The sequence below is a fragment of the Pleurodeles waltl genome, chromosome 6 (assembly GCF_031143425.1).
Source record: "Pleurodeles waltl isolate 20211129_DDA chromosome 6, aPleWal1.hap1.20221129, whole genome shotgun sequence".
Taxonomy (NCBI): Eukaryota; Metazoa; Chordata; class Amphibia; order Caudata; family Salamandridae; genus Pleurodeles; species Pleurodeles waltl.
The window spans coordinates 560,757,747-560,782,683 of record NC_090445.1 but is presented as its reverse complement, the minus strand read 5'-3'; the positions used below and the strand labels follow the sequence as shown (position 1 = coordinate 560,782,683).

The 24,937-nt window shown below is 45.8% G+C and overlaps 1 protein-coding gene across 1 annotated transcript in view; it reads left to right on the top strand.

The window, feature by feature from the left end:
* Nucleotides 1–3,500: 3,500 nt before the first annotated feature.
* Nucleotides 3,501–24,937, top strand: part of AMPD1 (adenosine monophosphate deaminase 1) — a 1,595,039-nt gene continuing 1,573,602 nt past the window's right edge. The window contains exons 1-2 of the mRNA XM_069242152.1: nucleotides 3,501–3,515; nucleotides 3,986–4,154. Coding sequence (XP_069098253.1) covers nucleotides 3,501–3,515; nucleotides 3,986–4,154 — 184 coding nt within the window. The remainder of the gene's footprint in view (nucleotides 3,516–3,985; nucleotides 4,155–24,937) is intronic.

Below are 24,937 nucleotides of genomic sequence, written 5' to 3'. Positions count from 1 at the left end.
ATAACTAGTGAATTTCAGTGTTTTTTTTGTTGAATATGCTACATTATCACTGATATTTTCACCTACCCAAAATGTCACTTTAACCTTTGTTTTTGTGAGTGAATATATATATTTACATCTGATAGAGATTTCTATTTGCAGATTCCTTACCTTTGAATTTCCCCAGGCGTCAGACTGGATCCGGAGATTTTTCTTCGAGCAGTACCTCTGCGTGCCATCATGTTGGGTCGGTCGACTCTATGGGCGTCATTGGCATCATGTTCGTTGTGATGACGTTGCGGTCGTATATAGGCGCTACCCTGGCATGCTGACGTCAGTTTCTTTTCACGACTTTCCACACCAGTAGCACAGAGCCATGAAGAACACTGTTAGTAGACAGGGCTCTGTATCAAAACCCATGATTGGTTTGATGAGAATGCCTATGTACCAACCACGGATCGCCCCTTGATGCAGGGTGGAGCATGGCATTACTTTGTGTTACTTTGGCCAACTTTCCAATGCACATCTTGCTTCGGAAAATAAATCCCACACAACAAATTGTGCAGGGTTTGTGTCCGAAACGAAATGCAAACCTGCCTAAAAATGTTAGTACATCTGAGCCTCGGTATTTTACATTTCAAAATTTTTGTGTTTGTGTGATATTGATTGGAGGTCAAGTTACTGTTGTCAATATTTTTGTTTTTTACATAGGGACTATTGATAGAGTGGTCATCGACATTTTGTAATCTATTTTGTTGTGCCTCAATATTTTTATGGTTTCTAGGAACACTGGCTGCTGTGCTCCGAGTCTGCCTGACGCTATTGTTAAAGTTTAAGCTGTCCCCACAGGGACAGCTTCCCCCTTGCAAATTCGTTACTTCTCCAACTAGAGTCAGTATCTTTTCAGTGGTTTGTAACCACAATTCCATTCAGAAATTATTGGTGTATTCCACTATGAATACACAAAGAGGAGGGGGGCACCCCCCTCGCACTCCTTCCTCTCCATGATCCAGAATGAGTCTCAAAAGATATTGTAAAAGTCGGAAAAACTCTTCCCACTTGTTAAGTACCATTAGCACATTGTGACTCAGGGCCTCATTCCGACCCTGGCGGTCATAGACCGCCAGGGTGGAGGCCGGAGGTAGCACCGCCAACAGGCTGGCGGTGCTACATGGGCAATTCTGACCGCGGCGGTAAAGCCGCGGTCAGAAAAGGGCAACCAGCGGTTTCCCGACGGTTTACCCCTGCCCAAGGGAATCCTCGCCGCCATGGGGATTCCGACCCCCTTCCCGCCATCCAACAGGATGGCGGGAACGGGTGTCGTGGGGCCCCTGGGGGCCCCTGCACTGCCCATGCCAGTGGCATGGGCAGTGCAGGGGCCCCGTAACAGGGCCCCATTAAGATTTTCAGTGTCTGCCTTGCAGACACTGAAAATCGCGACGGGTGCCACTGCACCCGTCGCACCCCTTCAACTCCGCCGGCTCCATTCGGAGTCGGCTTCATTGTTGAAGGGGCTTTCCCGCTGGGCCGGTGGGCGGCCTTCTGGCGGTCGCCCGCCGGCCCAGCGGGAAAGTCGGAATGACCGTCGCGGTCTGTTGACCGCGGAGCGGTCTTTCGACGGGGTTACTTTGGCGGGCAGCCTCCGCCGCCCGCCAAAGTCGGAATGACCCCCTCAGTGTTTTGCAAATCACAGGCTTTGCAAACCCAGGACGGTGTTGTACATCACGCCAATGTTACTACCATATAACTACAGTTCTCTGGCATTAGTATCTCTCAGGGGTGCAAACTGGCTGCCTCTGCTTTCTTGTGACTGTTGACCTTACACATTTGGCTTACAGCAACTTCATATCTTTTGATCTCCATGGGGCGTAGATTTGAGAATTCTTCCCCCTTATCAGTTGAAGTGCAGGCATAAACAATAATGCTGATGTGCTACTTATAGTAGTATTGCATTTGCTGTTTTATACAAATGCACGTTAACACTACTGTTATTTAAAAGTCACTGGGAATTCCCATTCTGACAATGAGAAACAGTGAAAGCATTTGAATCTGTGAAAGATACATATGCTGAAGCGCTGTAGAACAGGTATGTAACCTTCACTTCAACCTCTTTCTATGCCCTTGGAGGCTTTTCGGAGGATGTTGTGGCTGTTGCCTAGGGATTGGTAGGTTCTTCTAATTCCATCTTGTGCGACTGTAGGACTAAGGGCCTGACTACAACTTTGGAGGAGGTGTTAATCCGTCCCAAAAGTGACGGTAAAGTGACGGATATACCACCAGCCGTATTACGAGTCCATTATATCCTATGGAACTCGTAATACGGCTGGTGGTATATCCGTCACATTTGGGACGGATTAACACCTCCTCCAAAGTTGTAATCAGGCCCTAAATGTCCCATGCCCATGTTCCATCCTGCTACTAACTTAATTATTATGACACATACAGGTTGTTTTAATGTATTCTGTGGGTGTCCTATTTGCGTTCCTTACAAGATGCATTTTATACTCCACTGCACTCCAGGTGTCTACCATGATATAATAAATGATTTGTCTCAGTTGGTCTATAGTTGTCTGGTAGAAGCATTTGAACCTGTACCGTAAAGTGAGGAGACTGCTTATGGGCACTCTTTGATAATTGGGATGTCTCGGTTGCCATAGTGTGAGAGGTATATGTTATTAGTGCTTTGATCAATGGAGTGTGCATGGGTCTGTTAGTTATACTGATGAGCATCAAGTTTGGTGAGAGAAGGTTGGTGTAATCATAAAAAGATTGTTAAAGGGCATTAACTGCTGCTGTTGTCTGGCATAGGAAGAGATTATAATCCTTGGTTTTTGTGTTAAGGTATTTTTCCAGGCTTTCGGGTTTTGAACTGAAATGATCTTGTAGTGAGTCGTAGGGCCCGATTCACAAAGGTAAACTTAGACCGGAAGTCTAAGTTTAGACCTAAAGTCTAACTTTAGCCTGAAGTCTAAGTTTTAATCTAAAGTCTATCTTCAGACCTAAAGTCTAAGTTTAAACTTCAAGTCTAACTATAGACCTAAAGTCTAGGTTTAGATGTAAAGTTCAACTTTAGCCTGACGTCTAAATTTAAATCTAAAGTCTGTCTTCAGACCGGAAGTCTAAGTTTAGATCTTAAGTCTATCTTTAGACCTAGACTTCAGCTCTAAAGTTAGATTTCAGGTCTAAAATTAGGCTTTAGGTCTGAAGATAGACTTTAAATCGAAACTTAGAATTCAGGCTAAACTGAGACTGCAGGTCTAACTTTACATTTGTTAATCAGGTCCATAGAGTTTGTGAGATTAAGTAACTTTGGAGGCAGTGGACTGGGGTTCTTAAATTCAGAAAATATTTTGTGACATTCCCTTGGTAGGTAATCATTTTAAGAGAAGTGATGGGAATAATGGAGACTTTAGACACTTTTTTAGTAGTGGTTCTTTAAATTCTGCATTATTATAAGTATACCATTTAGTAATTGTAAGCATCTTTCTGGGACTATGGGTGCACCCAACTGGTATTAGATGATGAATGGGCTGGTGGTATGGATCTCAAGATGCCAGGATAGCTAGGGCAAGTTTAACTTTATTCTCAGCCCTATGTCTTTGTTACCTGCCATCCCTTAAATAATTTAACTTGTTAGCATGTGGGTTTACCGGAGCATCTGAATGGTAGAGGAAGGTTGTAGGATATGGAATCTATAGTCAACCATCAGCAAAGCACCAATATGCCACATGCAATCTTGAGTCATGTGGCCTCATGCAGTTAGGGTGGAGCAATGGTGGTACTACCCAGCTACACAGAACCACAACTCATTCATATGTTCACACCCCAATGCCACCTCAAATTAGTTCTGTATTAGGAGCGTCATCACCAACCTAATAAGCAAATTAATCTCCAAAGGATGAGCTTGCAGGAGAACTATTGTTGCAGGTAAATATGATTTCCCTTTTATAATACTGAACTTGTATAAATATAGTATATTTACAAATGTATTTGATTGTTATTTCAGGTAACCGTAGATGACTTTCAACTAATATGCCAGGATTTATATCGTGCTTTGTCTATCCGTGAGAAATATATCCGTTTGTCCTTACAAAGATTTCCAACCACTGTCTCTCAGTTCCTTCACAGTATTGATGGCAATACCTGGAACAAAACTGAAGAAGAGTTGCAACCAAGTAAGTGGTATTTAGTCTGAAAACCTACTTTTGACTCAATATTCAAGTGGCACTGTGAGACCTGTTCTCTGGGGACTATTGGACTCATAGGTTAAAAGTACTGCCTGCCTTCCATGCACCAAAACAGCTGTATACTATTGCAATGTCATTGAATTACCACTAAAAAGCCTTTTTAGATTTTGACTTTCAGGAGGTAGCAAGGTCCAACAGTCAAGGTCTCTCTTGGATATGTTGTGGTGTAGATCGGTGGATACATTTAATGTAGATATAACATGCTTTCGTAATACTGCCCAGTTACAATTATTTTGCTCTTGTTATTTTACATAGTAATTTGCATTGTAATCATGGTTTCTTATAGATTTCCATGGCAGTGTTACATCCAAAACGTCACATTTGGGACGGATTAACACCTCCTCCAAAGTTGTAATCAGGCCCTAAATGTCCCATGCCCATGTTCCATCCTGCTACTAACTTAATTATTATGACACATACAGGTTGTTTTAATGTATTCTGTGGGTGTCCTATTTGCGTTCCTTACAAGATGCATTTTATACTCCACTGCACTCCAGATGTCTACCATGATATAATAAATGATTTATCTCAGTTGGTCTATAGTTGTCTGGTAGAAGCATTTGAACCTGTACCGTAAAGTGAGGAGACTGCTTATGGGCACTCTTTGATAATTGGGATGTCTCGGTTGCCATAGTGTGAGAGGTATATGTTATTAGTGCTTTGATCAATGGAGTGTGCATGGGTCTGTTAGTTATACTGATGAGCATCAAGTTTGGTGAGAGAAGGTTGGTGTAATCATAAAAAGATTGTTAAAGGGTATTAACTGCTGCTAACAGCGACTGGATGTATTCTGGTAACACTATGTGTATACATTTGGGCAGTAGCAACAGCATTATGTATGTGATGAATGAATGATAAAAAAACGTATTGGGCACAAACAGCTACCCCAGCTGCAAGATAGGCATTTACCTGTCTAAAACTGGTTAAAGAGCCAGATTTTCATTTTTTTGTGAACAATATCCATGATTGGGGAATGAAGTAAACCAATAGGAAGCTGATTCTATTGTTTGGCCCCTTGAAAGGCAAAAGGATGTTCAACATTTCTAGCAGCTCGCCTTTTTTCTGGGGACCACTAAGAGTCAAGCTCCTCTGGGTTTTAACACCCTGCAAAGGGAATATGGCTCAAAAAGCTTTTGTAAACATGCTCTCTATAGATCAGGTCCATAGTCTTGAATATCACCATTTTTTTTCAAAAGTTTTTATTGAATTTCAATACTCTACAGTAGCTTGGCAAATATACATGAGATAAGAGTGTTGTCATCGATACTCTTGAAAAAGTCTTACATAGTGATAACACAGGTGAAAATGGGCAGGTTATAAATTGCCCAGTGGTGCAAGTACGCCTTGTGTTAACCAAGTGCAAGGTGGGAACCAAAAAGAAGAAGAGAGGGGGCAGGGGAAGAGAGAGTGGGGGGTTGCCATAGTGATCATTTAGGGCGTATGTAAGCCAAATCGGATTAGGGTGTTTACTGTAAATTCACAGATGGAGTATCATTCGCGGTCCTGGTAACTGCTGCATATTTCAAGATATCTTGGGAGTTGTTGGAAGACACTCTGGGGGGTTGGCTAACTCTAGGTAGCGGTCCAAGTTATTCCACAGGGCTTTGTTAGCTGCAATTCACGGGTACTGGGAAGACAGAATTGAGTGAGCAGCCCTGATATATTGTAACCATTCCCACCAGGCAGTACTTGAGACATTGCTTAGTGATTTCCAGGATGCTAAGATAGGTTTATGTGACAGAGTAAACATTAGGTCCATGAGCAGAAAATCATCCTGCTAAAGTCCTGTAGTGTGTAGGGGACTAAAGGAAAAACAAATGTAGAATGAAACGTTCCCAGGAAGTTTAGCGGGAAAGATGTTGTCAATAACATTGTGTATGTTCATCCAGAATGTACCAAGTGAGGGGCATTCATATAGCATATGGTGTAGGTCGACAATTTTGGAGTTTCAACTCCAGCAGTTACTGTTATCCATAAGACCCAGAGTGGCCAAATTGTGTGGGTCCAGAAACCTCTGTGTAGGATATGTAGTTTGGTTTGGGTAAGATTGGGCGTTATCTTTATATGAAATGAGGATGCCCACAATTTCGTCCAGGCAACAGAAAATTCAGAAAATCTGTCCTAAGTCCAGTCTGAACTCCACCTCTGCTGGGCTGGGTTGCACACCTAGGTGAAGAAGGGTCTAGGCTTAGCATATGATTTGGAAGCAACACATCCTCCTTTCGTAGTTACTGTGATGCGCTTAGGCAGTGAGACCTCTTTAAATGGAAAAGCTTTGTGTTTGGTAATGGCTGATTTTAGTTTAAGAAAATCATCAAACTCTATGGTGCTCACATTATATTTTTGTTTGATGTTGGCAAATGAGAGGAGTGGTGCTTGGAGCCAAGGTCACCAACAGCCGAGATGCCCTTTTCTCACCAAGGGTCTCTCATGGAAAGATTGGAGATGATTTTAATGTCTTTACTATGCAAATGGAAGTCCCTTGGGAGTGCCTAAATTTTACTTCTGAGAAATCGGAGTCCAGGTGTAATAGAACATTCCTGGTTTGATTCAAAATAGGGTTGTTAAGGATATCTGACCTTTCAAGGGATAGCTACGGAGGTATAAAATCTAGAGCACTATCAATCCATTTTGCACCCTGGGCTGCCAAGATGACAAATTGATATTTTTATATTCACCTAAATTGGCTCCACCTAGATGTTTAGGTAAACTGAGTTTTCGTCAGGGAGATGCATGATTTTTTAGAGTTCAAAATGAATTTGTTGAGTGGGCAACTATATTAGTAAAAAACTTATCCAAACAAAGGATCGGAAACATGTTAAATAAATAGCTGATAATAATTAGGGTGATAACCATTTTTACTGATTCAAGTTTACCCCACCATGTAAGGATCTATGGTGACCAGCCTTATGAACTTCTCAACTTTTTGGTGACTAAAAACGTGTTATGTCTTATCAATCCAATCAAGTAATCTTTTAATTCAAGGCTCAGATAATTAAGAAATTTAGGTTGCCATGATAAGCCTGAAGTGCCCTGAGATTCTTTGGTACAAGCTATGTTAAAGGGGCCGGACCTTCGAGTTCTCTTTGTTAAGAGTATAACCTGATACTAAGGAATAGTTCTTGATTTTGGTCAAAATTTCAGGAATGGCTACATCAGATTGGTTGTTCATGATCAGGATGTCATCAACATAGGCTGCTATTCTTGAAACGTTTGTCGTCTGTGCTTAGACCGACTGAATTAGTGCTGTTGTTGATTGACATCAGAAGTAGTTCTATGGTTAGGAAGAATGAAGATGGGAACAAAGGGCATCCCTTTTCTGGTGCCTTGTTTAAGTGGAAACTAGTCAGGCAGAACCCCATTGGTTCTTAATGTGGTGCAATGATTTGAGTAGAGGGCCATAGTCATCTTTATAAAGACCCATCCAGTTTCAAGCATGACATGGAAGCTTTCAAGAGCTGCCATTCAGCTTTATGAAATGTTTTTTCACCATCTAGTGCTATTGCTCACACCGGCGAGGTATTGGTCTTGGCTTATTGAAGGATGTGTCCTATTAGTCTAATATTGTCACTGGAAAGCCTCCCTTTGGGGACGCCAGCTTGATAAGGACCGATCAGGGAAGGCTGTCGTGTAGGTTCTCATTATCCTAATAAGACTACTGGATTCAGGCAGCAGAATCACCTGTACTGCCAAGGACTGAGTCTGATCCCACACCATGTGACACCTGTCGGCCTAATCTGGGTTTGTTCCGGCTAACTAGCAGTGCCTCATCTCCACCCAAGAGCAGGGATGATTGGGCAACTGGGTGCATGACATAAATGACTCCTCAGGGGAATCGTGGTCACTCAGATCTCATCCGTTTCTCTCAGTTACATTAGTCTCACATATGCAAGGACAATCAGAAGCAGAGTAAAGTTCAATAAGGTTTTATTGAAGTAACTGCATCTTAGATAATAAGGCATGAATTGCAATAACTAGGACAATGAAGCATAACAAGATTAAAATTGTAACAAGAAGAGTAAAACACAAAACTAATGCTACCATTTTGTCACTAAGGTTTTATGGGGGTAGTTCCTACTTAAGCTATGTTAGAGCGCAGCATGTTAAGCTCTAATTCTGCCCTTCAGGTTTCCCCCGGGAAGACATCATGCATACCTAAGCAAGAGGCCTGTAGTCTACATAAGCAGCTGCAGCGAAGCAATCAGCATACAGTTGTGGTCATCTGGCTGGAATCTCCCTCTAACGTACATCGGTCAAAGTAGTGTTTTTATAATAAAACAGCTGATGTTTCAAGAAAGGATCCCCACGTAAGAGTGTGTATGTTTCTGTGAACATTGGAGACAGAGCTTACCCCTTTTGCTGGCAACCTATCTTACTGCAGCCTTGAGAAAAGCACAGAGTGAAAGAAATGTCTTGTTTGAGAACGCTGTGCTGACCTAGGCGAAGAATAGCTAGATAGAGAAAATTAAACAAGCCCGCAAATGTGGCTACTGTTAATTTAATATAACGAAGCTAAAATAAAACATATTTAAGTTAAAGTGCACAGCGGCAGGCCTAGTTTGTTAAAATAAAGTATATAAAACTATAGCTAAAATGGCTACACAACAAGGCAATATTGCTTTAATACGTTTAGGGAGGATTTTGGCATATCATATGCAGTCTAAGTTGATAAGCGATGTTAGCCTGTAGTTTTTAGTGTAAGTATGGCCTTTGCCTTTCTTGGGGATGAGTGCTATTATTGCTTCAGTTATGGTATCCCAGAAGTATCTAGACTCAACATAGTTATGAAAGCGATCAAGAGGATAAGCGTAATTCCTATGTGAACAGTTTATAGAAGCAGGCAATGAGTCCGTCCGGGCCAGGAGCTTTCCCCACTTTGAGGGATATAATGGCTTTGTGGAGTTCGGATTCCACAATAGCCTGGTTTAGGTGAATCTGGAGTCGGGCTGCTAGTATTAGCAGGTTAAGATTATTTAGATATGCTAGGCTATCAATGGGGTTAATGTTGGCATTTTCATAGTATACATTTTTGTACAAATCTAAAAAAAAAATATGGGAGACTTCATGAGGGCCAGGTGATTTTGTTTGTATTTTAAATAGCGAGCTAAGACGTTCCTGGTGGTGTAGCCAGCACAATTATAAATTGTATGGAGTTGAATTTAATTACCCATTGGCCAGCCTTGGTACTCAGAATTTTGGTATATTCATATTTTTTTTACAATTTATGATGCAAAATAAGAGGATGCCCTTCTCAGAGCGGTATCTAGTTTCTAATTGCTTGATTTTGGTTTCTAAATGTTTCAGCTGTGTGGTTGCAGATTTACTGATGTGGGAGTTAATGCCTAATTTCTGATGGATACAACTACCTGAGGATTCCTCACCTAATGAATTCTCCCCCAATGCGCAGCATTCGACGGAAACTTCTTTCCAGCTCTGCACGTCAGTGAGGATGTCCAACTCATCCTTCGACTCTACAGACTTCTCCGGCGCCGTCGGTCTTTGGGGTGGTGGAACCTCAGAGTCCTCGCTTCTCTCCGGCGCAGCCGGATATCCAGGATCCGGCTCCACAGGAGTATCCTGTCTTCCCTACTCCGGGATCGGATCCAGTGGCATTCCTTAATGCCATGTTTGCCATCTTTCAGAACATGGCGCCGGGAGGTGGTGCGCCGGCGGGCCCCACTGGTCCCTTGGTATTTAATTTAGGTGCTCCGGCTCCTTATAGACCGACGCAATTCATGCCATTCTGTCTGGCAGGAGACACTAGTCCGGCGCCGGTGGAAAGGCCTTCGACGCCAGTGTCTATCCAGATGGAGTCGTCCCGAAGCCGGGTGACGTAGGTTGGTAGAGATCGGCTGTCCACGGCGCCGATAGATCCGTCTCCAGCGTTGGATGGGTCCGGCGATCCGGTGGTGACACCTACTTGACACCGTTCTTCGGCGTCAGTCAACTCTTTGTCGACGCTGGGGCTGGAGACAAAGTTGCGCTCCTGAAAGGAAGGCCCTGAGATTGTTGGAGGAAGGAGAGTAGCGGAGACAGCTCCTTGAGGAAGGGGAGACTGTGGAGCCCCTGGGTGACTTTCAGGGGTTAGACTCTGCCAGTGGGCTGGATACTTCCCCAGAATGGGATTTGGTCTCACCAGGGGAGTTTACAGAGGAAAACACAAATGATGGACGGAATGCGGAACCAATCAACCTGGCTGATGAGGGGTGAAACCCCGAAACCGGTTCCAGGATGTTTGTTTCCAGTCCAGGGAAGACCTAGCCTGGCAGTTCGGGCTGGACTGTTCCCATGGGGAACAGGGTCAAGATTGATTTGCATATGGCTGGGTCCAAACTGGAATGGCATGGGCAGCAAAAAAACGATGGATTTAGGCCCAGATCACTGTACTGGGGGTGAATGTTTGACATTGTTCAGCATTCCATCCATCACTTGGTATTTTTGCATTTGTTGCCCTAAGTGGGAAGGGTATGCCCAGACATGGGTCCCGTGCTTCCCATGCCACCGGATTCAAGCTAGCCTGGCTGATGAGGGCAGAAACCCCGAAACCGGTCCCAAGAAGCTTGTTTCCAGTCCAGGGAAGACCTAGCCTAGCAGTTCGGGCTGGACTGTTCATATGGGGAACAGGGTCAAGACTGATTTGCATATGGCTGGGTCCAAACTGGAATGGCATGGGCAGCAAAAAAAAGATGGATTTAGGCCCAGATCACTGTACTGGGGGTGAATGTTTGACATTGTTCAGCATTCCGTCCATCACTTCTCCTTTTTGCATTTGTTGCCCTAAGTGGGAAGGGTATGCCCAGACGTGGGTCCGTGCTTCCCATGCCACTGGATTCAAGCTAGCCTGGCTGATGAGGGGTGAAACCCCGAAACCGGTCCCATGATGCTTGTTTGCAGTCCAGGGAAGACCTAGCCTGGCAGTTCGGGCTGGACTGTTCCCATGGGGAACAGGGTCAAGACTGATTTGCATATGGCTGGGTCCGAACTGGAATGGAATGGGCAGCAAACAAACAATGGATTTAGGCCCAGATCACTGTACTGGGGGTGAATGTTTGACATTGTTCAGCATTGCGTCCATCACTTGTTCTTTTTGCATTTGTTGCCCTAAGTGGGAAGGGTATGTGTAGGAGGCTGGCCTGGCTTGTAGTGAGTACCAAGGGGTACTTACACTCTGTACCAGGTCCAGTTATCCCTTATTAGTGTAGAAGAGGTGTTTCTAGCAGCTTAGGCTGATAGAAGGTAACTTTAGCAGAGCAGCTTAGGCTGAACTAGGAGACATGCAAAGCTCCTACTATACCAATGGTGTCATATGCACAATATCATAAGAAAACACAATACACAGATATACTAAAAATAAAGGTTCTTTATTTTTATGACAATATGCCAAAAGTATCTCAGTGAGTACCCTCAGTATGAGGATGCCAAATATACACAAGATATATGTACACAATACCAAAAATATGCAGTAATAGCAAAAGGAAGTAATGCAAGCAATATAAAGTTACAGTATATTGCAATAGGAGCACATAGGTATAGGGGTAACACAAACCATATACTCCAAAAGTGGAATGCGAACCATGAATGGACCCCAAACCTATGTGATCTTGTAGAGGGTCGCTGGGACTGTACGAAAACAGTGAGGGTTAGAAAAAATAACCCACCCCAAGACCCTGAAAAGTAGGTGTAAAGTGCACCTATAACCCCCAGAGAGCACAGAAGTAATGATATGGGATTTCTGCAAGGAAGACCAACACCAGCAATGCAACAACAGTGGATTTCCGGACCTGAGTACCTGTGAAACAAGGGGACCAAGTCGAAGAGTCGCGACAATGTCGAGGGAGGGCAGATGCCCGGGAAATGTCAGCTGAGGGTGCAAAGAAGCTGCCACCGGATGGTAGAAGCTGTGGATTCTGCAAGAACGAAGAGGGCTAGAAACTTCCCCTTTAGAGGATGGATGTCCCACGTCCTGAAGAAGCTTGCAGAGGTATTCCCATGCAGAAAGACCGCAAACAAGCCTACCTAGCTGCAAGGGTTGCAGTTAGGGTTTTTGGGTGCTGCTGTGGCCAGGGAGGGACCAGGATGTTGCCACTTGGATAAGGAGACAGAGGGGGCGCCCAGCAAGTCAGCGAGCCCTCACAGAAGCAGGCAGCACCCGCAGAAGTACCGGCACAGGCACTTGGAAGAGGAGTGAACCGGAGTCCACCCGAAGTCACAAAAGGGAGTCCCACGACGCCGGAGGACAACTGAGGAAGATGTGCACTGCAGGTTAGAGTGTCGGGGACCCAGGCTTGGCTGTGCACGAAGGAAATCCTGGAAGAGTGCACAGGAGCCGGAGCAGCTGCAAATCACGCGGTACCCAGCAATGCAGTCTAGCGTGGGGAGGCAAGGACTTACCTCCACCAAACTTGGACTGAAGAATCACTGGACTGTGGGAGTCACTTGGACAGAGTTGCTGAGTTCCGGGGACCACGCTTGTCGTGCTGAGAGGGGACCCAGAGGACCAGTGATGCAGTCTTTTGTTGCCTGCGGTTGCAGGGGGAAGATTCCGTCGTCCCACAGGAGATTTCTTCAGAGCTCCTGGTGCAGGGAGGAGGCAGGCTACCCCCAGAGCATGCACCACCAGGAAACAGTCGAGAAGGCGGCAGGATAAGCGATACAAGGTTGCAGTAGTCGTCTTTGCTACTTTGTTGCGGTTTTGCAGGCGTCCTGAACAGTCAGCGGTCGATCCTTTGGCAGAAGGTGAAGAGAGAGATTTAGAGGAACTCTGATGAGCTCTTGCATTCGGTATCTAAAGAATTCCCCAAAGCAGAGACCCTAAATAGCCAGAAAAGGAGGTTTGGCTACCTAGGAAGGAGGATAGGCTAGTAACACAGGTAAGAGCCTATCAGAAGGAGTCTCTGACATCACCTGCTGGCCCTGGCCACTCAGAGCAGTCCAGTGTGCCAGCACACCTCTGTTTCCAAGATGGCAGAGGTCTGGGGCACACTGGAGGAGCTCTGGGCACCTCCCCTGGGAGGTGCAGGTCAGGGGAGTGGTCACTCCCCTTTCCTTTGTCCAGTTTCGCGCCAGAGCAGGGCTGGGGGATCCCTAAACTGGTGTAGATTGGCTTATGCAGAGATGGGCAGCATCTGTGCCCATCAAAGCATTTCCAGAGGCTGGGGGAGGCTACTCCTCCCCAGCCTTCACACCTATTTCCAAAGGGAGAGGGTGTCACACCCTCTCTCAGAGGAAATCCTTTGTTCTGCCTTCCTGGGCCATGGCTGCCTGGACCCCAGGGGGGCAGAAACCAGTCTGAGGGGTTGGCAGCAGCAGCAGCTGCAAGGCAAACCCTGAAAATGCAGTTTGGCAGTACCTGGGTTCTGTGCTAGAGACCCGGGGGATCATGGAATTGTCCCCCCAATGCCAGAATGGCATTGGGGTGACAATTCCATGATCTTAGACATGTTACATGGCCATGTTCGGAGTTACCATTGTGACGCCATACATAGGTAGTGACCTATGTATAGTGCACGCGTGTAATGGTGTCCCGCACTCACAAAGTCTGGGGAATTTGCCCTGCACAATGTAGGGGCACCTTGGCTAGTGCCAGGGTGCCCACACACTAAGTAACTTTGCACCCAACCTTCACCAGGTGAAGGTTAGACATATAGGTGACTTATAAGTTACTTAAGTGCAGTGGTAAATGGCTGTGAAATAACGTGGACGTTATATCACTCAGGCTGCACTGGCAGGCCTGTGTAAGAATTGTCAGATCTCCCTATGAGTGGCAAAAGAAATGCTGCAGCCATAGGGATCTCCTGGAACCCCAATACCCTGGGTACCTCAGTACCATATACTAGGGAATTATAAGAGTGTTCCAGTATGCCAATGTGAATTGGTGAAATTGGTCACTAGCCTGTTAGTGACAATTTGTAAAGCAGAGAGAGCATAACCACTGAGGTTCTGGTTAGCAGAGCCTCAGTGAGACAGTTAGGCATCACACAGGGAACATATTTATATAGGCCACAAACCTATGAGCACTGGGGTCCTGGCTAGCAGGGTCCCAGTGACACATAACAAACATACTGACAACATAGGGTTTTCACAATGAGCACTGGGCCCTGGCTAGCAGGATCCCAGTGAGACAGTGAAAACACCCTGACATATACTCACAAACAGGCCAAAAGTGGGGGTAACAAGGCTTGAAAGAGGCTACTTTCTCACACAACCACCCCCCGAACGAAGGACAATAAGGCTAACCTTGGCCAGTTGATGCTTTATTGTCTAAGTGGTGATAAGTGGAGAGTAGCTCTGCAATAGACTGGTTACTCCCTTTATCATCCACTATATGGTTACTTCCCTGTGGGGATGTAAACACCCTGTTTGAAGTTTTCTAGCTAACCAACAATGTGAAGATATATTTTCAGAGTTTCTATCAGTAAGTTTTAGTTTAGAACAGTGGGAATTGTCCACTGGACCTATTTCTAGTGATGAGAATGCCAGACAGGGATGCTGTCTCAGTAAAGCCATAGCTGGGCAAAAACTTTGTCCATATGGCTGTAAGAGAGAACAGGGATGCTGTTTCTCTTGAGTTGGAGCAGGGCAGGGATGCTGTCCTATGAGCTCCACACTAGGGCAGGGCTGCTGTCCTATGTGTTGTGAGGCAGTGCAGGGTTTCTGCACTAAAGTTTCTCTGGGAGGGTGGGAGGGATGCTCCATGTTAACTAAAATGGTGCTCTTTTTCTCACCAATATTAGTTATCCCACAGAGAGGTACTTCCACCTCAGGGAGTACAGCTATGCCAGCTGATGATTCCCTTGGTACAGGTGCCACCCTAGGAGAGGTTTCTCCCACCACAGGAATGGTATCCTGAATGGTATGGTTGGTAGGGGATACTGTGATACCCTTTTTACCTGTTGTTGGAGAAGGATCCTGAGTTTTCAGGCCTTTTTCTCTCCTTTGCTTTTTCATTTCAGTAGAAATGAGAGGGAACAATTCCTGGCTGCATGGGTATAGAACTCTACCTCAACCCAACCTGAGGTCTCTAGGTCATTACCTAAGAGACAGTCTACAGGTAAGCTAGGTGACACTACCACCTGCTTAGGGCCAGTAACTCCACCCCAACTAAGCTGAACTATAGCTAAGGGAAGAAACTTAGTGGAGTTATGGACATCAATAATCTTGTACTGTTGTCCAATGATGTGTTGTTCAGGAGGCACTAGGTTTTCAGTCACCAAAGTGATACTGGCACCTGTGTCCCTGTAGGCCTGGGCCTCAGCACCATTTATTGAAACTGTCTGCCTGTACTTATCCATTGTAAGGGGACAAGCAGCCAGTGTGGCAAGGCCAATGCCACTAGGTGTGACAGAAACTGTCTTGGGACTGACTACCCCAGTTTCTATGATGGACCCATAAGTGAACCCAACTACACCCTTACTTTGACTGTTGTCAGCAGTCCCACCACTATTACCACTACTGTTAGGGGCACTAGAGTTTGATGTATTAGTGGTGGTTGGCTCAGGGGGTTTACCTGGACAGAACTTATCCCCTTGCCAATGGCCTTTATTTTTACACACACAGCACCAAGGCTTTTTAATGTGTGTATGTTGTGAAGAAGAGGAAGAATTTGATTTATCCCCACCCCCTGAAGAGTGTTTAGGATGTGAAGAAGGATCTTTGGTTTTACCCTTATCCCCGTGCTTATCCTGAGATTTCTCACCATATTTCTTCTTGCCATCCTTGTCACCCCCTGTATGAACTTTTCTGTTCACTCTTCTTCTGACCCATTTGTCTGCCTTCTTTCCCAATTCTTGGGGAGAGGTCAGATCTGAGTCCACTAGATATTGGTGTAACAAGTCAGACACACAGTTATTCAGAATATGCTCTCTCATGATTAGATTGTACAGGCTTTCATAGTCAGAAACTTTACTGCCATGTAACCACCCCTCCAAGGCCTTCACTGAATAGTCAACAAAGTCTACCCAGTCTTGTGAAGAATTTTTTCTGGTTTCTCTGAACTTAATCCTGTATTGTTCAGTGGTTAAGACAAATCCATCCAAGAGTACATTCTTCAAAACTGTAAAATTATTGGCATCACTTTCCTTTACAGTAAGGAGCCTATCCCTACCCTTTCCACTGAAAGATAGCCATAGGATAGCAGCCCACTGCCTTTGAGGGACCCCCTGTACCATACAGGCCCTCTCAAGTACAGCAAACCACTTGTTAATGTCATCCCCCTCCTTGTAAGGGGGAACTATCTTATGCAGATTCCCAGAATCATGCTCTCTCACAGGATTGCTATCTGGAATACTGCTGCTGCCACCACGAGGTCCAAACCCCAACCTCTGTCTCTCTTTTTCTAAGTCTAGGGATTCCCTGTCTAGAGCCAGCTGTTGCTATTTAAGCTTCAGTCTGGACTCTTCCACTCTCAACTTATTGAGTTCCCTTTCTAACATTTTGTCATCAGGGTGGGTGGGTTGGGAATGTCTTGACACAGAAGAATGATGTGAATGAACAGAGGGAGACCTGTCCCTAGCAGTTGGCACCCTAACAACCTGGCCTCCAGGGATAAAAACATCCCTACTGTTATGGGAGCTTCCATTACTACCAGCTATGCTAGGTGGTTTGCTAAGGGGAAGGTTAAGAAGGGAACCCTGCAACACTCCTACTGGGGGCTCCCCTGAGCCAGAGTGTGAGCTATCTATCAACTTTTCAATGAGGTGACACCCTGGGCCTTATCATTCTCAATAAGCATATTAGACAGTAGCTCTCTAGAAGGGTTCTTACCTACCACTAAACCTCTATCAATGCAGAGACTCCTTAGGCTCTTAAAGTTAAGGTGGTCATAAGTAGTATTGACCAAATTAAGGGGGGTTCCTACACCAGACATGATAGAAAAAGGTTTAGAGACAGATAAAGGATAGAAAAAGTTTCAGGACTTTTTAAAGAACAGAAAAAAAAAACTTTTTCAATTTTTTGAAACTTTTAGAAAGTTTAGGAGTACTTTTCAGCACTTAGCAGATAGTGTAAGAGGAGAAAAGCAAAACTTTTTGGTTAGGTGTACATACACTGAACTTGTTTTGGATATTATTCTCTTATGAAAAGTACACAATGACAAAGTGGTAAGTAGTTGCGAGTACTTATCCCACCGCTGCACAACCAATGTAGGAGGCTGGCCTGGCTTGTAGTGGGTACCAAGGGGTACTTACACTCTGTACCAGGTCCAGTTATCCCTTATTAGTGTAGAAGAGGTGTTTCTAGCAGCTTAGGCTGATAGAAGGTAGCTATAGTAGAGCAGCTTAGGCTGAACTAGGAGACATGCAAAGCTCTTACTATACCACTGGTGTCATATGCACAATGTCATAAGAAAACACAATACACAGATACACTAAAAATAAAGGTACTTTATTTTTATGACAATATGCCAAAAGTATCTCAATGAGTACCCTCAGTATGAGGATGCCAAATATACACAAGATATATGTACACAATACCAAAAATATGCAGTAATAGCAACAGGAAGTAATGCAAGCAATATAAAGTTACAGTAGATTGCAATAGGAGCACATAGGTATAGGGGTAACACAAACCATATACTCCAAAACTGGAATGCGAACCACAAATGGACCCCAAACCTATGTGAGCTTGTAGAGGGTTGCTGGGACTGTAAGAAAACAGTGAGGGTTAGAAAAAATAGCCCACTCCAAGACCCTGAAAAGTAGGTGTAAAGTGCACCTATAACCCCCAGAGAGCACAGAAGTCATGATAGGGGGTTTCTGCAAGGAAGACCAACACCAGCAATGCAACAAAAGTGGATTTCCGGACCTGAGTACCTGTGAAAGAAGGGGATCAAGTCCAAGAGTCGCGACAATGTCGAGGGAGGGCAGATGCCCAGGAAATGTCAGCTGAGGGTGCAAAGAAGCTGCCACCGGATGGTAGAAGCTGTGGATTCTGCAAGAACGAAGAGGGCTAGAAACTTCCCCTTTAGAGGATGGATGTCCCACGTCCTGAAGAAGCTTGCAGAGGTATTCCCATGCAGAAAGACCGCAAACAAGCCTACCTAGCTGCAAGGGTTGCAGTTAGGGTTTTTGGGTGCTGCTGTGGCCAGGGAGGGACCAGGATGTTGCCACTTGGATGAGGAGACAGAGGGGGCGCCCAGCAAGTCAGCGAGCCCTCACAGAAGCAGGCAGCACCCGCAGAAGTACCGGCACAGGCACTTGGAAGAGGAGTGAACCGGAGTCCACCCGAAGTCACAAAAGGGAGTCCCACGACGCCGGAGGACAATTCAGGAAGTTGTGCACAGCAGGTTAGAGTGTCGGGGACCCAGGCTTGGCTGTGCACGAAGGAAATCCTGGAAGAGTGCACAGGAGCTGGAGCAGCTGCAAATCACGCGGTACCCAGCAATGCAGTCTAGCGTGGGGAGGCAAGGACTTACCTCCACCAAACTTGGACTGAAGAATCACTGGACTGTGGGAGTCACTTGGACAGAGTTGCTGAGTTCCGGGGACCACGCTTGTCGTGCTGAGAGGGGACCCAGAGGACCAGTGATGCAGTCTTTTGTTGCCTGCAGTTGCAGGGGGAAGATTCCGTCGTCCCACGGGAGATTTCTTCAGAGCTCCTGGTGCAGAGAGGAGGCAGGCTACCCCCAGAGCATGCACCACCAGGAAACAGTCGAGAAGGCGGCAGGATAAGCGATACAAGGTTGCAGTAGTCGTCTTTGCTACTTTGTTGCGGTTTTGCAGGCGTCCTGAACAGTCAGCGGTCGATCCTTTGGCAGAAGGTGAAGAGAGAGATTTAGAGGAACTCTGATGAGCTCTTGCATTCGGTATCTAAAGAATTCCCCAAAGCAGAGACCCTAAATAGCCAGAAAAGGAGGTTTGGCTACCTAGGAAGGAGGATAGGCTAGTAACACAGGTAAGAGCCTATCAGAAGGAGTCTCTGACATCACCTGCTGGCCCTGGCCACTCAGAGCAGTCCAGTGTGCCAGCACACCTCTGTTTCCAAGATGGCAGAGGTCTGGGGCACACTGGAGGAGCTCTGGGCACCTCCCCTGGGAGGTGCAGGTCAGGGGAGTGGTCACTCCCCTTTCCTTTGTCCAGTTTCGCGCCAGAGCAGGGCTGGGGGATCCCTAAACTGGTGTAGATTGGCTTATGCAGAGATGGGCAGCATCTGTGCCCATCAAAGCATTTCCAGAGGCTGGGGGAGGCTACTCCTCCCCAGCCTTCACACCTATTTCCAAAGGGAGAGGGTGTCACACCCTCTCTCAGATGAAATCCTTTGTTCTGCCTTCCTGGGCCATGGCTGCCTGGACCCCAGGGGGGCAGAAACCAGTCTGAGGGGTTGGCAGCAGCAGCAGCTGCAAGGCAAACCCTGAAAATGCAGTTTGGCAGTACCTGGGTTCTGTGCTAGAGACCCGGGGGATCATGGAATTGTCCCCCCAATGCCAGAATGGCATTGGGGTGACAATTCCATGATCTTAGACATGTTACATGGCCATGTTCGGAGTTACCATTGTGACGCCATACATAGGTAGTGACCTATGTATAGTGCACGCGTGTAATGGTGTCCCGCACTCACAAAGTCCGGGGAATTTGCCCTGCACAATGTGGGGGCACCTTGGCTAGTGCCAGGGTGCCCACACACTAAGTAACTTTGCACCCAACCTTCACCAGGTGAAGGTTAGACATATAGGTGACTTATAAGTTACTTAAGTGCAGTGGTAAATGGCTGTGAAATAACGTGGACGTTATATCACTCAGGCTGCACTGGCAGGCCTGTGTAAGAATTGTCAGATCTCCCTATGAGTGGCAAAAGAAATGCTGCAGCCATAGGGATCTCCTGGAACCCCAATACCCTGGGTACCTCAGTACCATATACTAGGGAATTATAAGGGTGTTCCAGTATGCCAATGTGAATTGGTGAAATTGGTCACTAGCCTGTTAGTGACAATTTGTAAAGCAGAGAGAGCATAACCACTGAGGTTCTGGTTAGCAGAGCCTCAGTGAGACAGTTAGGCATCACACAGGGAACATATTTATATAGGCCACAAACCTATGAGCACTGGGGTCCTGGCTAGCAGGGTCCCAGTGACACATAACAAACATACTGACAACATAGGGTTTTCACAATGAGCACTGGGCCCTGGCTAGCAGGATCCCAGTGAGACAGTGAAAACACCCTGACATATACTCACAAACAGGCCAAAAGTGGGGGTAACAAGGCTAGAAAGAGGCTACTTTCTCACACAACCACCCCCCGAACGAAGGACAATAAGGCTAACCTTGGCCAGTTGATGCTTTATTGTCTAAGTGGTGATAAGTGGAGAGTAGCTCTGCAATAGACTGGTTACTCCCTTTATCATCCACTATATGGTTACTTCCCTGTGGGGATGTAAACACCCTGTTTGAAGTTTTCTAGCTAACCAACAATGTGAAGATATATTTTCAGAGTTTCTATCAGTAAGTTTTAGTTTAGAACAGTGGGAATTGTCCACTGGACCTATTTCTAGTGATGAGAATGCCAGACAGGGATGCTGTCTCAGTAAAGCCATAGCTGGGCAAAAACTTTGTCCATATGGCTGTAAGAGAGAACAGGGATGCTGTTTCTCTTGAGTTGGAGCAGGGCAGGGATGCTGTCCTATGAGCTCCACACTAGGGCAGGGCTGCTGTCCTATGTGTTGTGAGGCAGTGCAGGGTTTCTGCACTAAAGTTTCTCTGGGAGGGTGGGAGGGATGCTCCATGTTAACTAAAATGGTGCTCTTTTTCTCACCAATATTAGTTATCCCACAGAGAGGTACTTCCACCTCAGGGAGTACAGCTATGCCAGCTGATGATTCCCTTGGTACAGGTGCCACCCTAGGAGAGGTTTCTCCCACCACAGGAATGGTATCCTGAATGGTATGGTTGGTAGGGGATACTGTGATACCCTTTTTACCTGTTGTTGGAGAAGGATCCTGAGTTTTCAGGCCTTTTTCTCTCCTTTGCTTTTTCATTTCAGTAGAAATGAGAGGGAACAATTCCTGGCTGCATGGGTATAGAACTCTACCTCAACCCAACCTGAGGTCTCTAGGTCATTACCTAAGAGACAGTCTACAGGTAAGCTAGGTGACACTACCACCTGCTTAGGGCCAGTAACTCCACCCCAACTAAGCTGAACTATAGCTAAGGGAAGAAACTTAGTGGAGTTATGGACATCAATAATCTTGTACTGTTGTCCAATGATGTGTTGTTCAGGAGGCACTAGGTTTTCAGTCACCAAAGTGATACTGGCACCTGTGTCCCTGTAGGCCTGGGCCTCAACACCATTTATTGAAACTGTCTGCCTGTACTTATCCATTGTAAGGGGACAAGCAGCCAGTGTGGCAAGGCCAATGCCACTAGGTGTGACAGAAACTGTCTTGGGACTGACTACCCCAGTTTCTATGATGGACCCATAAGTGAACCCAACTACACCCTTACTTTGACTGTTGTCAGCAGTCCCACCACTATTACCACTACTGTTAGGGGCACTAGAGTTTGATGTATTAGTGGTGGTTGGCTCAGGGGGTTTACCTGGACAGAACTTATCCCCTTGCCAATGGCCTTTATTTTTACACACACAGCACCAAGGCTTTTTAATGTGTGTATGTTGTGAAGAAGAGGAAGAATTTGATTTATCCCCACCCCCTGAAGAGTGTTTAGGATGTGAAGAAGGATCTTTGGTTTTACCCTTATCCCCATGCTTATCCTGAGATTTCTCACCATCTTTCTTCTTGCCATCCTTGTCACCCCCTGTATGAACTTTTCTGTTCACTCTTCTTCTGACCCATTTGTCTGCCTTCTTTCCCAATTCTTGGGGAGAGGTCAGATCTGAGTCCACTAGATATTGGTGTAACAAGTCAGACACACAGTTATTCAGAATATGCTCTCTCATGATTAGATTGTACAGGCTTTCATAGTCAGAAACTTTACTGCCATGTAACCACCCCTCCAAGGCCTTCACTGAATAGTCAACAAAGTCTACCCAGTCTTGTGAATAATTTTTTCTGGTTTCTCTGAACTTAATCCTGTATTGTTCAGTGGTTAAGACAAATCCATCCAAGAGTACATTCTTCAAAACTGTAAAATTATTGGCATCACTTTCCTTTACAGTAAGGAGCCTATCCCTACCCTATCCACTGAAAGATAGCCATAGGATAGCAGCCCACTGCCTTTGAGGGACCCCCTGTACCATACAGGCCCTCTCAAGTACAGCAAACCACTTGTTAATGTCATCCCCCTCCTTGTAAGGGGGAACTATCTTATGCAGATTCCCAGAATCATGCTCTCTCACAGTATTGCTATCTGGAATACTGCTGCTGCCACCACGAGGTCCAAACCCCAACCTCTGTCTCTCTTTTTCTAAGTCTAGGGATTCCCTGTCTAGAGCCAGCTGTTGCTATTTAAGCTTCTGTCTGGACTCTTCCACTCTCAACTTATTGAGTTCCCTTTCTAACATTTTGTCATCAGGGTGGGTGGGTTGGGAATGTCTTGACACAAAAGAATGATGTGAATGAACAGAGGGAGACCTGTCCCTAGCAGTTGGCACCCTAACAACCTGGCCTCCAGGGATAAAAACATCCCTAGTGTTATGGGAGCTTCCATTACTACCAGCTATGCTAGGTGGTTTGCTAAGGGGCAGGTTAAGAAGGGAACCCTGCAACACTCCTACTGGGGGCTCCCCTGAGCCAGAGTGTGAGCTATCTATCAACTTTTCAATGAGGTGACACCCTGGGCCTTATCATTCTCAATAAGCATATTAGACAGTAGCTCTCTAGAAGGGTTCTTACCTACCACTAAACCTCTATCAATGCAGAGACTCCTTAGGCTCTTAAAGTTAAGGTGGTCATAAGTAGTATTGACCAAATTAAGGGGGGTTCCTACACCAGACATGATAGAAAAAGGTTTAGAGACAGATAAAGGATAGAAAAAGTTTCAGGACTTTTTAAAGAACAGAAAAAAAAAACGTTTTCAATTTTTTGAAACTTTTAGAAAGTTTAGGAGTACTTTTCAGCACTTAGCAGATAGTGTAAGAGGAGAAAAGCAAAACTTTTTGGTTAGGTGTACATACACTGAACTTGTTTTGGATATTATTCTCTTATGAAAAGTACACAATGACAAAGTGGTAAGTAGTTGCGAGTACTTATCCCACCGCTGCACAACCAATGTAGGAGGCTGGCCTGGCTTGTAGTGGGTACCAAGGGGTACTTACACTCTGTACCAGGTCCAGTTATCCCTTATTAGTGTAGAAGAGGTGTTTCTAGCAGCTTAGGCTGATAGAAGGTAGCTATAGCAGAGCAGCTTAGGCTGAACTAGGAGACATGCAAAGCTCTTACTATACCACTGGTGTCATATGCACAATGTCATAAGAAAACACAATACACAGATACACTAAAAATAAAGGTACTTTATTTTTATGACAATATGCCAAAAGTATCTCAATGAGTACCCTCAGTATGAGGATGCCAAATATACACAAGATATATGTACACAATACCAAAAATATGCAGTAATAGCAAAAGGAAGTAATGCAAGCAATATAAAGTTACAGTAGATTGCAATAGGAGCACATAGGTATAGGGGTAACACAAACCATATACTCCAAAACTGGAATGCGAACCACAAATGGACCCCAAACCTATGTGAGCTTGTAGAGGGTTGCTGGGACTGTAAGAAAACAGTGAGGGTTAGAAAAAATAGCCCACTCCAAGACCCTGAAAAGTAGGTGTAAAGTGCACCTATAACCCCCAGAGAGCACAGAAGTCATGATAGGGGGTTTCTGCAAGGAAGACCAACACCAGCAATGCAACAAAAGTGGATTTCCGGACCTGAGTACCTGTGAAAGAAGGGGATCAAGTCCAAGAGTCGCAACAATGTCGTGGGAGGGCAGATGCCCAGGAAATGTCAGCTGAGGGTGCAAAGAAGCTGCCACCGGATGGTCAAAGCTGTGGATTTTGCAAGAACGAGGAGGGCTAGAAACTTCCCCTTTGGAGGATGGATGTCCCACGTCGTGAAGAAGCTTGCAGAGGTGTTCCCACGCAGAAATACCGCAAACAAGCCTATCTAGCTGCAAGGGTCGCTTTAGGGTTTTTGGGTGCTGCTGTGGCCCAGGAGGGACCAGGATGTCGCCACTTGGATGAGTAGACAGAGGGGGCACCCAGCAAGTCAGGAAGCCCTCACAGAAGCAGGCAGCACCAGCAGAAGTACCGGCACAGGCACTTGGAAGAGGAGTGAACCGCAGTCCACCAAAAGTCAGAAAAGGGAGTCCCACGACGCCGGAGGACAATTCAGGAAGTTGTGCACAGCAGGTTAGAGTGTCGGGGACCCAGGCTTGGCTGTGCATGAAGGAAATCCTGGAAGAGTGCACAGGAGCCGGAGCAGCTGCAAATCACGCGGTACCCAGCAATGCAGTCTAGCGTGGGGAGGCAAGGACTTCCCTCCACCAAACTTGGACTGAAGAGTCACTGGTCTGTGGGAGTCACTTGGACAGAGTTGCTGAGTTCCAGGGACCACACTTGTCGTGCTGAGAGGGGACCCAGAGGACCGATGATGCAGTCTTTTGTTGCCTGCGGTTGCAGGGGGAAGATTCCGTCGTCCCACGGGAGATTTCTTCAGAGCTCCTGGTGCAGAGAGGAGGCAGGCTACCCCCAGAGCATGCACCACCAGGAAACAGTCGAGAAGGCGGCAGGATAAGCAAGGTTGCAGTAGTCGTCTTTGCTA